Here is a 14,860-nt window from a genome sequence, read left to right as displayed (position 1 = left end):
CTCAAAAGTTTGTGAGCGTCCATCACGCATCAGGGGCCACGAGCTGTTTGACGAACGTCCGACAAAACGAGAAGCGCAACCTGAAAACGCAACCAAACAAAATAAGAAAGACCCTTGCCTCCATCTCGGCTCACCTGTGCTAAACTTTGCGTCGAGACCAAGAAAATCCACACAACGATGGAGACGAAATTGCAGGAACAGTCCGACCCTCGTGCGGCGGCCATGTCTCAACGCTCGGCAGAAAATCCCCACCAACTCGGCCCAGCCTGGGCTCCCGAAGCCAACGGTGGAAAAGAATCCACCCCCAGATCTTCCAACACCAAAAACTCAAGGGTGGTGTTCCTCCCCCCTTTCTACGACACGTTGTTGAGAAGTCGGCCTTGTCGAGGCTTCGTGCCACCACCGCCGCTGCTGCCGCCGCCTCACATGCAGTTGAAGACCTCCTCAGCGTCAAAGGCCCCTCGGCAACGAAGGCCTCAAGTGACTCAGCCAGAATCGTCGCGCCGTTCTAGGAAGCTAGGAAGGACCGAGTCTCTTCTACCCGTGTGGCCGTCAGCGCTAACCCTCTGAGACGGACTCCCGACAGACCTGCCCGGCTGCATGGACGTGACCTCACACCTCTTTCTTCTTTTTTGGACGTGGCTTGAGAGAGGGAAAAAAACACGTGCCCAGAGTGTGAGGGAGGGGGTGGCGGCGTGAGTGCGTACCGGAGGGAGCCGAGTGGCTATAACGGGCCTCTGTCAAATGTGATGGGGGATCGAGCTCAGATGCTAACGCGACCTGCGAAATTGGGGAATTGGGACCAGCCATATTGCGAACCCTGTTCTATATCCATGACGCGCGAAACGGCTCCTACATGTGCACACATCAGGCACCCTTGAATATGTATGTATGTATATAAAGCTTCTTTCGCACCGTACGTAGGCAACCATGTGAATCAAAGGTGCGGGGGAAGGACAACAAAAGCAGTTTTAAATAAATGAGTCTTAAATCTAGATTTTAAAGCGCATAGCTCCAGTGGCTTCTTCAGATCGGAAGGTAAAGCTTTCCAGACGACCGCAGAAGTGCATCCGAAAGCGCGCGACTCAGTGACTATGTTTGTTTGATGGCTAGTCAAAAGACTGAACATCAGCCACTTGAATTTGCCAACCTATAGCAGCCATTTGGTCATGCAAGCCAATCAGAGCCATTGCTTAATGCCAGTCAAACACACGAGGCAATCACACCAGCCATATCACGTGCATGCTTGGCAGGATTAGGTTCAGTTCTTGAACGTATTCTGAGCAGGATTATTTTTGATTCTCTGGTAACCATGGAATGAATATCTGGAGAGGATAGTTGTCTTAATGACGGCTTAGATGACTCGCTGGCCAAATGACTGGACGGAATGAGAGTTATGTGAACAGCTCGCAAGGTGACTGACAGACTAGGCAGCGAGTAGTAGGCCTCGGCAAGGTAAGGTAATTTACCCTTTTTACCAGGTAAAAGGGTAAAGGTAAAGGGTGAAGATGTCGACATGCCAAGGGGTAAGGTAAAGGGTAGGGTAAAGGTAGCGCAAAGTATTACCCGGTAAATGCCCTGCTTACTGCTCGCTAAAAGCTCCGTGGCGCAGTCCGTGGCTTCCATTTAAAATTGGAATCATCGAGAGTATTCTATATGATAAAACGCTCTACCTAGCATTGACCTGTTATAAACCTTTTTCATGTGTAGTACCCCAGTAATTACCCTGTAATCGGGTCATTTGTATGGTGTAAGGGCAAAAGGTAGGGTAAAGGTAGGCTCGTTGCTTTTGACCTTTTACCTTACTTTGCTAAAGGGTAAAAGGTAAGGGTAGAGTGATTGTATTGTGGAAAGGTAAAAGGTAGGGTAAAGGTAGGCTCGTTGTTTTGACCTTTTACCTTTTACCTTACCTTGCCAAGGCCTAGTGAGTAGCTAGTTGGAGACATGTCGAGATTGATAGGCAAATTAAATGGGCCAAGTGAAATTTTAGGCAGATGCCTAGGTGACCATGTGATTATCGACAGGCAGGCTAAATCGCCAGGTGGCTGGTTGGACAGACATAAATATTAACAGGTGGCTGTACAGGCTAGGCAGAGAGTGGCTAGGCCAGGGGTCGGCAACATTTCAAAGAAGAAGAGCCATTTTTCTTTGTTTTTGTCTTTGACGAAAATAGTTTGAGAGCTTGTGCACAAACACAGCAGGTATACAACAGACGGCAAACACATTCTGACTTAAATAAACAAAATAGGTGATAGGTGAATAAGCTGCGTCTGTTAAGTTTTTCCCCCTTCGTAATTATTTAACAATACAGTTTAACTGTACATTGTGTTGTCACGAATACCTTGCATAATGACTCATTCCCTGCCATATTTGAATCAATTACCTTTACGTAAAATAAAGTTTAAGATTTAAAAAAATGATAAAAAATAAATATACGGCTTCCCGCGAAGGGGCAGCCAAAGAGCCGTAAGGGTGGAAGCCAAATAGCCGCACGCGGCTCCGAAGCCGCGGGTTTCCAAGCCCTGGACTAGCTGGACAATTGTCTGGGTTGGTCTGGCAGGCAGGCAGGGCGGATGGGCGGCCATTACCGGTTGAGGTGTTGGCAGCTCAGTGCAGGTCTCACGCGCGGCCCGGCCGGGGTCACAGTGCAGCAGCATCCACTGCAGGTCCATCTGACAGACAGGGACGCACGGGATAAGGATACGTGAGAACGTAGTAGAGGGACATAGGAATAGTGGGATACGGGGACACGGGGACATGGGGACACAGGGACATGGGCACACAGGGAATTTAGATGCTGATGTAGAAACCCAGATGCTGTGAAGCAGTCGGCACGTCGGCGTATTATTCCGGTTTCTCACGCACTACTTTTTATTTTACCGGGTTAGGCCCACTGAGCTATATAGCTCTTTTCAGAAGCTACCTGGCCACAGATGATAGCTCAACGAAGTGGCTTATCACGTGGAAATGTATAGCAGCCAAATACTCTAAAACGCTATCTCCAAATATACAACAGGTGTCAGGGTCAGGATCGAACCCACCACCTCCTGTATACCAGGCGAGGTAGTTAACACCTCAAGTTTCAAGTTTCATTTATTAGCTATAGCCCTGTGAGCCATGCGGCTCTTGAGTCGGGTGCAACCGCAACAAACAAAATATGAACACAGAACATCCCAAAGCGATGACGCGTAACAGAAACATCCTCGCCACCATAGCACCCCTATTACGATGCAGCAGCAGCAGCAGCCGCCGCATTTGGGGTCTCACCGCGGCGGAGGAGCCGGGCTGGCCCACGAGGGAGCCCACGCGCACGGTCCCGTCGGGGGGCACGCGGGCGAGCGGGCCAGGGGGCTCGAGGAGGCCTTGCACGGGGGCGCCGCAGTCGACGCTCAGTGAGACGTGGCCGTGCGCCGCCACGCCCAGCGCCAGCTTGTGCCACGCGCCGTCCGCCAGGCGCGCCACGGCGGCGCCGCCGTGCAGGGACGCGGAGCGCAGCGAGCCGTCCTCGCCCAGCGCGGAGAAGCTCAGCGTCTGATACGAACGGGGGACGACGGCAACGGGACATCGTGCATATAAGCATCGTGGTCGTTGTTCTCGTCTGAATCATTGTCGGCATCGTCATTGTCATTGTCGTTGTCATTGTCGTCATCATCATATTTGTCATCATCATTGTCGTCGCCCTCGTTGTCATTGCATCAGTAATCTGACCGTCATCATTGTTGTCGTCATCATCATTGTCATCATCGTCATCTTCATCATCGTCATCTTCATCATCGTGGTCGTAATCATCGTCGTCGCAATGATCATCATCAGCATCATCATTGTCATCATCATCGTCATCATCATCATCGTCTCATATTGCTGTGTCCTCTATCAGCGCATCTCATATCACTGCATCCCGTGTTTTTGCGTTGTGTGTTGCTGCGTCGCGCTTGTGCATCCTGTATCTCCACGTGCTACTTTACGACGCCCCCCCCCCCCCCACGTGACACCGCGGCCCGCTTGTCCCCCCCCTCCACCTGCGTGTCGGGGTCCAGGCGCACACCGGCTTGCAGGCCGCCCTGCGCGTCCGTCAGCTGCCACAGGAACCAGGGCCCCCGCGGGGGGCTGCCCCCCAGCGTGCGGAACGTGCAGACGAGCGAGTACGCGCGTGGGACGCCCCGCGGGTACACGGACCTGCCGCGCCACGGACACAAACACAGAGATCACTAAGCCTCAGCCCCCCACCACCTCGCTCACTCCGTGTGACGCCCTTAATGCACTGCTGGGGCTAGTGCTGTTAGCGAGCACACCGCTATAAAGAAGAAGTATGCATGATAGCCCTTTTTCTTGCCCGATATTTTACAACAATAAAAAACCTATTCTTTAAATCTCAACAAAAAATTCGTGGCACGGGAAAAATAAGATTGGCGTGGTGAATATGTTTTTGCTTGTTTTTTTTGTACTTAGGTCAAAGGTCATATGCCATGCATTACTTACCATCAATACCACTGGTCAAGAGTTTACTCGAGTCAGAATGTGCCCTCATTTGATTTCCTACTCTGAAAGTTACTCAAAAATGGCAAACTTTCTCAGTGAAACATCAAATTCTCGATGTAACGGTAGGTAAAGGCGCAGTCCTGCAAGAGCCTGCTCGCACCACTGCTGGCAGGAGGGACCTCCACTTCGAGAGAGAGCTACAGAAAGCCCTTCTGGAGATGATTTGGCCTACTCTTCCACACTGGTCAGACGTCTCGGCAGACGTGGGAGTCGCAACGCTTTACACCGCTGCACGCGAGCTGCCGAACGGCCGCTGATGTGCGTCAATAAACGTGGACCGACGCGAAATCGGTAAAACCCGGACCACCCCGCCCCGAGCCCCACCGTGTAGGCAGCTGCAGCATGGCGTCGCGGTGCAGCCGGTAAGCCACCTGCAGTGGCGTGGAGCCGGCCACGCGCTGGGGCGCACGGGGGCCCAGCCGGTACGCCCCCTGCATGCCGGACAGCAGGTCGTACCCTGGGGGCCAAACGTCAAGCGGAGGTCAAGAGTTCAGGAGAAAAGTTTGGTTCCATCGCGACAATGCATGTGCGTGCACATAGGTGGAATAAACCCCTTGATGCAATGTTAATTTCAAGCAAAGCGCTATACACCCGTGATGTATCGCAAGGCCGTAATTATAATATATATTGGGGGGGACACATCCCCGCTAATATTCAAATATGCTCAAAATGTCCCCCCCAATATATTGCTATAAAATGAATTTCTGTTTATATGATTGTGGTTATGGTTGTACTTTATAAATCCCTAATCTCTGCCATTACATACAATAACACAATAAAAGGTAATACAATACACTATTAGACATTATTGTTAAATAACTAAATAAAACCAATCCTACGTGTTTGTGAATTTTTTTTATATTTTAGGCAGGAAATGGCAGAAAATTCGTTTTCAAATTTAGATTATTTTTTCTGGGGGGGGGGACCCCAGACCCCCTGGAAGATTTGGTCCCCCCCAATGTTGACTCTATGGCTACGGCCTTGATGTGTCGTGACTTGCTTACCTTTTCTCTATTTTGTACTCCTATCGTTTCTTTTGTATTGTTGTAACTTGCTGACCTGTCCCTCCCTACCGGACATCTGTGAAATCACAGCTCATCGGATTCCTCCAGTCTAAATAAATATGCTGATTCTTTTTCACCTCAAGGGATATTCCAGGTGAAATATTGAAACAAATGTGTAACAAATAACATATTGGACAGATATAGCAGCGACTGAACCATATGGTACATCTAACTACAGTGCCAGACTGAGCGCGCTGCTAATTAGGAGTACGAATGTGTAATAAGGTATTAGTCCATCGATTAAAACTGAGCCTCACTCTCACGATAGCTGCATTGAACTATGCCCACCAGAGTCGATTGTTAACAATTGATGAAAATTATATGAAAATGAAACGCTAACGCTTTGAGATAATATAGCGAACACAGCTGCACAGACGAGATGAGAAACAATACAAGAAATGGGAAACAATTAGACAACAACAAAAATAATGACTTCTTGAATAAAATCACCACACGAATTACGTGCAAAGCCAGGATCCAGAGGTCATGAGGTCAGCGAGAAACAATTTTGTAATGGGCAGGATCATAGATAATACATTGACTGGGGCATGCCATAGGAATGTGGAATTTCCAGCAAGAGCTCAGGACCACGAGCAAGGATAACCACCCCAAAAATGCTGGTGCAGGGCAGGGAGCCATTTTGTTTTTGGCCTTTGACTTCATCCAATCGCTGCTCTCGGCCACACTGTCCTCGGCTGTCTCCGCTTGTCTGTGCGTCTCTCGTCCGTGTCACAGCGCTCCATCCGTGTGTGTTTGTCAGAGGTCGCAAACGGGTTTTGATTCCTTACCCGTACCCGTACCCGGCCGCACCAGGGTAGCAAACGGGTACTCGTACCCGGCCGGGTACGGGTACCCGTTCCCTACCCGTACCCGTACCCTACCCGAAATGAGTGACAAACGGTGACTCACCAGTGACTCACGGCCTACCCGTTCCCGGCCGCACCAGGGTCGCAAACGGGTACCCGTACCCGTACCTGGCCGGGTACGGGTAGCCGGGTATCGGGTAGGGTACGGGTATTGGGTACCCGGTTGCGACCTCTGGTGTTTGTCTCTCTCTCGAACGTGTCCCCCTTGCTCACCGGGCAGATCGTCGTTGCCGTGGTAGCCCCTGGGACAAGCCTCCTCCTCCTCGCCGTCAACGTTCTCTGAAGGGGCGAACACGAGGGAGCCGTCGCAACACCCTGATCGTCCCGAAAGCCTCGTCATTCACAGTCGTGCCAATGCACTCGTCATTAGATTAAGTGAGCCATTCACTCATTTGGACATTCATTCCTGGGCTCGTATGCTTCCTTCACTCACTCATAAGCTGCATTTATCGACTCATAATTTACTCGTCAAATCCATTAATTCACTCATCACTTTCATTTATTCAATCATCGTTAGCTTTGCATTCAGTCAGAATGAGCTTCATTCACTCGCTCGGCTTCAATCACTCATCATTATCTTCATTTATTGTGTGTATACATGTATGTTGAACTTGTTTCACACCGTACGGAGCCAACCATGCTAATCGGAGGTGCGACAATGATCACGGTTAGCTTCATTAATTCATACCCTCAGTGTGCCAGCTTTTCATTCACACACTCATCATCAACTTAATTCATTCAATCATTATCATTAGCCTCATTCATTCACTCGTTACCGTCTGTGCCACAGCATCAACTTCATTCATTCAATCATTATCATTAGCCTCATTCATTCACTCGTTACCGTCTGTGTCACAGCATCAACTTCATTCATTCAATCATTATCATTAGCCTCATTCATTCACTCGTTACCGTCTGTGCCACAGCATCAACTTCATTCATTCAATCATTATCATTAGCCTCATTCATTCACTCGTGACCGTCTGTGTCACAGGTCCGCGTGGCTGTACTCACGCGCGCTCGTGCAGGTGAAGAGGATGAAGAGGAGGAGGAGGAGGCACGTGAGGCTCCGTGCCACACCGAGAAACCCACACCTGGCAGCGCAAACACGTGACAATAACAAACATCCTCACTCTTATCCGTATTACCAGCGTCGTTTTCATATTATATTAGAAAAGGGTTTTGCTGGCTGGCTGACAGGACGGCACATCCGAAGGGAGGGAGGGGTGCACGGTTAGTCAAATACAAAGCTACGTGCGGGCTGCCCGTTATTATAATAGGCAATTCTCATCATCATCATCATCAGCAGCAGCAGTAACTGTTGCAGCATAAATCATCATCAGCGGCAGCCGCAACTGTGACTGCATAAATCATCATCATCAGCATTAGTTGCAACAGCATCAGCAGCAACAGCAGCGTGCTCAGCAGCAGCATAATCATCATTACAACCATCAGCAGAACCAACAGAAGCAACAGCAGCGAAACAAACAACATCATCATCATCATTCTTTGGTTCTTTCGGTAAAGTCACGTATGAAGATAAAATAATAAATTAAACAATAGCATAATACGACGTTTCGATTGCAACACAAGCAATCATCATCAGGTATAAAATAAATAGCAACACAAATCTAACCAGAAAACTATAGACAGACATATAAGCAGACAGATATCACCAAGATACATAGAGAGAGTAACACAGGCACAGAGAGGGTGTTACTCCCTCTATGTATCTTGGTGATATCTGTCTGCTTGTATGTCTGTCTATAGTTTTCTGGTTAGATTTTTGTTGCTATTTATTTTATACCTGATGATGATTGCTTGTGTTGCAATCGAAACGTCGTATTATGCTATTATTTAATTTATTATTTTATCTTCATACGTGACTTGACCGAAATAACTGCAGTCACGAAAGCTCCAAAATTAACATCATCATCATCATCACCACCAAGGCAGGCGCACTCCTCCTAAGAGCAGTCACTCCCAGAACCCACTTACGCATTCATTAGTTTTCCCCTTCCTTTACTCAGGAATCCCTCACTGCATTTAACTCAATACCGAGCTGATTCTTCGACTGAATGGTGGCCAGAAGATTGGAGTAGAGAAGCGGAATGAGTCCATCGGTGCGGACATTTAACTCAAGTCCCCACGCCCCCTCCAGGGGTGCGCGTTTTCTCCGGGTACCCTGATTTCTTTTCACACAATGCCAAACTCTTGTCCATGGACATGGCCGAACATCCCAGTACAGCAGGACCCCCTGAGTAGGAATCTTCTCTGGATAATTAGAAGGAATTATAATCCTACTTTGTTATTATTTTCCTTTTGATTAATTTTTGGCCAATTTCTATTTTCCTCCTGTTTGTAACGGTTGGTTCGTGTGGGAGGAAACCGGAGAGCCCGGAGACAATACACACGCAACTCTGCACGTGCCGATCGCCAGCCTACTTACTGCCAGCGGCGTAGCAATCGAGGTTGTGCAGGAGGTGCGGCTGCACCAGGGTTCATGGGCTGGAGGGGCCAAGGTGTCAGGCTACGAAGAGGGATACAAATTGGGCCGGTGTGGCCTCATTTCGTTCCTTGCACCAGGGCCCATACCAATCCACGTTCCTGTATAATAATTTGACTTTGCGCTGTCTCGATCCACGTGGCCGCGTGGATTTTTCTCTGGTTTTTCCCTCCACTTTTCGAATCAACATGCGTTTAGACTTTAGAGTATTTGGCTGCAATGAATTTCCACATAAGCCACTTCGGTGAGCTATCATTTGCGGCCAGGTCGTTTCTGAAAAATAACTATATAGCTCAGTGGGCCTTACCTGGTAAAATGTAAAAAAATGTTGAATACGACTCATTGCTGCCAGGCAAATGCGTTGTGGGCAGTCAATCTATGGAAGACGCATGCTTAGCTTCGTTTACACTCACACATCACACGTGACATTCATCATGACCATCTACGGAGAGCTTATCATCAAAAGCAGATAATTGCACCGTAGCAATTTGGAAAAAAATGCTTATCTTGTAAAATAAATAGACATTTATGTTGTTTTCAGTTCCTTTAACATATTTACGCAATTCCGCCTCTGGCATTTGCCGAACTGTTCCACAAACATTGCAAACACACACCACCCCATTTCAACTTATCGCTGTGTTACAGTAATAAACATTGCCAACGCACGTATGGAATGTATTGCTGTACGTATTAGTAACACGCGTGTGCATTATAAATGCTCCACATGTGCACGTATACGGTACGTGTGCCGCTCTTTTGTCAACCCACTGCTGGATGAAGCCCTCGTCACGCCGCCTGAGTCCGTGGAGGTTTCTTTGACCAAACTTCACAGCGCTGACCAGTGCGGATCGGTGAAGGTGGCCGAGGAGCGTGGATGTGGGTGTTTAGAAGTACAGCAGAGCAATTGATTTTGCTCAACTGCCCTCGGATGCCCGCGATGTAGCCAAGCAGCAGCCGATTACAACTTGTATGTGCGCGGCGGTGACCCCATAGCAACGCTATGCAGGATCAGATCTGGTCGTAGGCGATCATACAAAAGCCTACGCGACACAGTACAATTCCGGCAATGAGCCAATAAATGTCTTGCTAACTGACAATGATGCGCTTGATGCGAATCTCAAATTCAAACAATTCTGAGTTCACCGACATCGTAGTTAGTCTGCTTAAGCTTCCGAATAACACTATAAAAGCCATAACCTCCACCACAATAAACGTTCAAACAGTTGAACCAACGTTGTAATTTGGTTCGGAACCCTTGGACCAACGTTGGACGCTCCGACGTTCCATGCGTATTTACTGGGTCGTGCGGACGGGAAAAAAGTGACCCGTTTCGCTAAAACAGTTGACAGGTGTGGTTCCTCCTCCTTCTGCGTCTACCTCCGAAGATCAAAGCGTGACTTAATATGCATGCACGTGACAATATTAACTACCGCTGTAAGTCTGAAGGAAGAAAATGCAGGCCAGGACTATTTAGAGACTGCGGTACACTGCATGTGGCAATCGTCTACATGTGTATACCGTACAGGCTATACAGTTAAATGATTTCCTCATTGCACCGATTGGCTGCTCCGATAACATTAATGGGTGTGGGGCGAGGGATATTTAAGACCTCAGTGTTTGAGTAAACATTTGACAGCCAACAACACTTATAATAACCCAAATATACCGTTGCAAATCTCTGAAGGGAATGACGCAATGAAATCCACAAAGCCTTGACTAAAATTCCACATTCAACGAATTACGTTGGTGCTGCTGCTGCTGCCGCAACTGCGTTTGCAGCGGTGCAAGCAAAAATAACATATAATAATGACGAAAAACTCAACACATTCATCAATATTATGTTTAATTTTTTTTATTTTATTATTTCCCTTCTACGTGACTTTACCGAAAGAACCAAGAAGATGAATCCCTGCAGTCACGAAAGCTTTGAATCTGAACAATAACACTGCCTTAGATGTAAAAGTATATAATGGGCGACGTTTTGGGTCACGGCCTTGACGAACGCTGTTAATGTATTTCTTATTTCACACTGCAAGTTGAACGAGAAGTGCAGGTAGGTGTCGAGAAGAAGATACCTTGTCCGGCGGTAAGCGAGCATCTTGCGTGGAAAGCGGCCACACAGACCACCCGACGATGGCACGCGGAGCCTGGGATGAGAGAGAGAGGGAGCGGCAGCTCGCTCACAGATGCTCACTAAGTGCCCGCCCGCTAACTGCTCGGGTGGCGAGGCAATTTAATCCAACCCGCCCAACACAAGCTCACATGGGGGGGGGGGGTGCGGGGTGGTGAGTTCGCGTCTATGGGAGGGTGTGTGATTGAATATGTGGCTGTGTGTGTGTGCGAGTGGGGAGGTGTGTGGGTGTTTGGACTTAATAGGTGCTCGCAAACAGCACTTGCCCCGACAGTACGTTAAGGCTATACGGAGGGTCTTTGTCTTTTGTGGGCAATTGGGAGTGGGGAAGCGGTAGTGTAGCGGTTAGCGCTGCGCTACGAACCCGGTGACCCGAGTACGATTCCCGCTCACGGCCACCGATTATCTGAACCGGTGCTGGGCCGCCCCTAAGTCGACTCAGCCTCAAATGAGTACCTGGTGCGGCGTGTAAACATCGCCACTAGGGAGACAAAGACAGTCGGGCGTGGTGCTGGCCAACCACCCATCCCTCGTGTACCGTTCCGGTATTGATCGGTGCTTGCTCGCTAAAAGCACTTGCCCCAATCACCTACGCAGGCTACACGGGGAGTAGGGGAAGGGGATCTTTGCGTTGAGGGTTGTCTTCAAATAAACTTGACAGCGTGGGAATCTGTGCGGTTATTTAGGTGCTCACATCAATGGACTTCCGTAATATGCAAGGCTAAAGAGGCGCTATTTGTCACGTATATAAGTTTGCTGTCTCTGCCTAGAAGGAGTATTTGGGTGAAATTCAAGGTGACATATCAAGATGCATTCATGGGCATAACGTGTTTTTCACATGTTTTACACACGCACAATTATAAACACGTGCAAAATTTCACACGATACAGTGGCACAGTTAACTCTCAACCATCTGGGGTAATGGAAGGGGTAAAGAGATGATCTGTATAAAAGGAATCGATGACAATGCAAAACCACGTTTAATAAATTAGCTTTAAAAACACGTGTATGTTTCATCTTCTTGTGGGCGTGGGGTCGTAGAATGCGCCATCTCGTTGTATTGTTTCTCAAAGTAATCGGTTCACAGAACAGGCAGACCTCGCTTAGCGCTCAAGATGCGTTCCTGGAGAAGCGAGCGCTCATCAAATCTGCGTTACAATGCATCGATATACCTTAGTACTGGTAGGAACCTCTGGTTACACCAGCCCACAGGGGATTAGTGTGTCCGTCCGTCGTGCAGGGAGGGGCTGGGTGGGGAGGGGCTGGGTGGGGAGGGGAGGGTGGGGAGGGGCTGGGTAGGGAGGGTGGGGCTGGGTGGGGTGAGGAGGGTGGGGAGGGGCTGGGTGGGGAGGGTGGGGAGAGGCTGGGTGGGGAAGGAGGGGCTGGGTGGGGGTGGGAGGGTTGGGGCTGGGTGGGGAGGGGAGGGGCTGGTCACCCCGTGGTGCCCTTATAAAACTCAACGTTTATCCTACTCACGCCGGCTTGTGCCCGCCCTCACAGTCGGCCATATTTGCGGAATACACCACGCCGCTGTTGATCCTGGCCATTGACCGAGCAACCCAACGTTCCTACCAGCTCCCTCCGCAGGAATGTGTTTTATACTGGAGGAATACGATGAGCTATAAAGTTATTTTTCACAGAAGTCCAGTCGGGGCGGGTAAGAACGTCACATTAAACCAGAAGTGCAAATGAGCACGATTTAGTCAGCAACTCGGATATTCTCCCCACGGATAATTGGGAGTTATTAGTCTTGGAAGTGAATGTGAAAGAGTAATTTTACAAAAGTTAATTTACATGTCTGCATTTGCCCACGTTGTGTGTAAGTGGCACGCAAATAGCTGCAGTGTACACACTAATTCGATCCAAGTTGGTTTCACGTAAGCAAAAAAACAGTCTCACGCGAATGGAAACAAAAATAAATTCATGCTGCTGAATATCTTAGGAAGGTTCAAAGCCGCAATATGAAAGAAACGTGGTGGCTTTTTTTCCCTTCCTATTTCAATGTACGCGAACACATTGTACGGTATATAAAATGTGGCAGTGGGAACACGAAGAAAAGGGCTCCTGAGATCATTTCTTACCCTCCTCGAGCGAGACGGCAGTGAGAAATTCTTGGGGGTTATTAACTTGAGTAGCATTTGTGGAGAATTCCGAAATACAGAGACAGTAACAAGGGAATTAGGTAATGGTGCAACCATGCAATGTTTTTCTCACGCCACTGCAAAGTAAAAGGGCCTCCACTACCACCACCACCGCCACTCTAGAGCCCACCGAGAGGATATTTGGCCTCCTTTTCCACGTTGGCCAGACTTCTCGGAAGTGGGAGAAACTACTCACACTTTACCCCGTCACAAGCGACCTACCAAACAACGGCGGTGATACTGTACTTAGAACAAACAATACGTGACAGAACCCTCTTGTCAGTGTTAACATTCCCTTACAAAAGTCACTGATGTAAATATCCAGGTGGCGGAATGCGATGGGGTTTAAGATGAACGGACTTGGTCCGTGCCATAGCAATGTGGCATTGTCACCACTGATTCAGGACCGCCAATGGAGATGAGTGCCACGCAACACTCTTTTATGCACGGCGTGGGGAGCTGTCCATGCACGTGTCAATAAATGTATGTTTGAACTTCTTTCGCACCGTTAGTAGCCAACCGTGCTAATCGGAGGCGCGCGGGGAAAGGACACACAAACCAAACACAAAAAGCAGTTCTAAAGAAATTCGTTTTCAATCTGGATTTAAAAGTGCATAGCTCCAGTAGCTTCCTGATATCGGAAGGTAGAGCGTTCCAGACGGCCGCAGAAGCGCTTCCAAAAGCGCGCGATGCAGTGACCGTCTTTGTTCGGTGGCGAGCCAAAAGCCACTGCGAGGATGACCGGAGTTCGCGTGATTGTTTATGCTGCTTGACGAGATCAGCAAAGTATTGTGGTTCAGTAATGTATTATGCACAGAGGTCACTGTGAGATGAACAGGAGGTGGTGGGTGGATGGTGGTGGGGATGGGGGGGAGGTAAGGGGATGGGGGACGGGATGGCTTCTGTGCCCCAATGTCTCCTACCTCGCACCTACGCTGCGGAATGTCACAAGTCCCGGTCAAACTTCTACCGCGCAGAGCGCACGGGGGTTAAACACAAAAGCGAGGACGCTGGAACGATCGCAATTTCAAGGGTCAGTGGGGTCTCGTCCTGCATACGGACGGTACAATGAGAAGAATGTCGCTTCATGCCCTCCATAACAACTCGCCTTTTGCTCGTCCAAGGACGGGTGTATTGCAGTAAATGTGAAACTTGTAAGCGAACAGCAGACCGCCACGTGATATATTCATTGCATTCATCATTGCATTCATTCGTGTGCAATTTGTAAGGGCGCGGTGACACAGACCTATTTCATTTGAAGGTTATAATCCCTTGTTCATCACGACGTCCTTTTTACTTTGATGTTTCAACAGCGTGACGGAGATCGCGTGACGTGGGGGTTCTGCCTTTGTAGTGAGGGTTGTGAGTTGACTCCGAGGAAGAGAGAACAAGCGCCTCGCCCCACATCTTTAGTGACGTCAGCCGCTAATTATTATTAATGGGGGGGAGGGGGGGAGAGTGTCCATTTGGAGGACGTCACCTGTTAATGATTATTGATGAGGGGGGCTGTTCGATGTTGAGTGACGTCACCTGCTCATGACTATTAATGAGGGGGGCTGGTAGACGTGTAGTGACGTCACGAGCGTTGCACACAGACATTCTTGGCTCATTAT

At 48.9% G+C, this 14,860-nt stretch overlaps 1 protein-coding gene across 1 annotated transcript in view; it reads right to left on the bottom strand.

Moving 5' to 3' along the window:
* The window catches only part of LOC144726529 (uncharacterized), a 50,218-nt gene extending 39,048 nt beyond the window's left edge, over positions 1-11,170 (bottom strand). Inside the window, exons 1-7 of the mRNA XM_078605324.1 lie at positions 11,051-11,170; positions 7,484-7,563; positions 6,683-6,748; positions 4,864-4,996; positions 4,020-4,176; positions 3,268-3,531; positions 2,589-2,672 (exon numbers count right to left, since the gene is read on the bottom strand). Of these exons, the coding sequence (XP_078461450.1) occupies positions 2,589-2,672; positions 3,268-3,531; positions 4,020-4,176; positions 4,864-4,996; positions 6,683-6,748; positions 7,484-7,563; positions 11,051-11,073 (807 nt within the window). The 5' untranslated portion in view covers positions 11,074-11,170. The remainder of the gene's footprint in view (positions 1-2,588; positions 2,673-3,267; positions 3,532-4,019; positions 4,177-4,863; positions 4,997-6,682; positions 6,749-7,483; positions 7,564-11,050) is intronic.
* Between the last annotated feature and the right edge of the window lie 3,690 nt (positions 11,171-14,860).

Source organism: Lampetra planeri, chromosome 23, assembly GCF_965212315.1.
Source record: "Lampetra planeri chromosome 23, kcLamPlan1.2.h2, whole genome shotgun sequence".
NCBI classification, from domain to species: Eukaryota; Metazoa; Chordata; class Hyperoartia; order Petromyzontiformes; family Petromyzontidae; genus Lampetra; species Lampetra planeri.
Note: the sequence above shows the minus strand (reverse complement) of the source record. Positions and strands in the feature narration are given on the sequence as shown.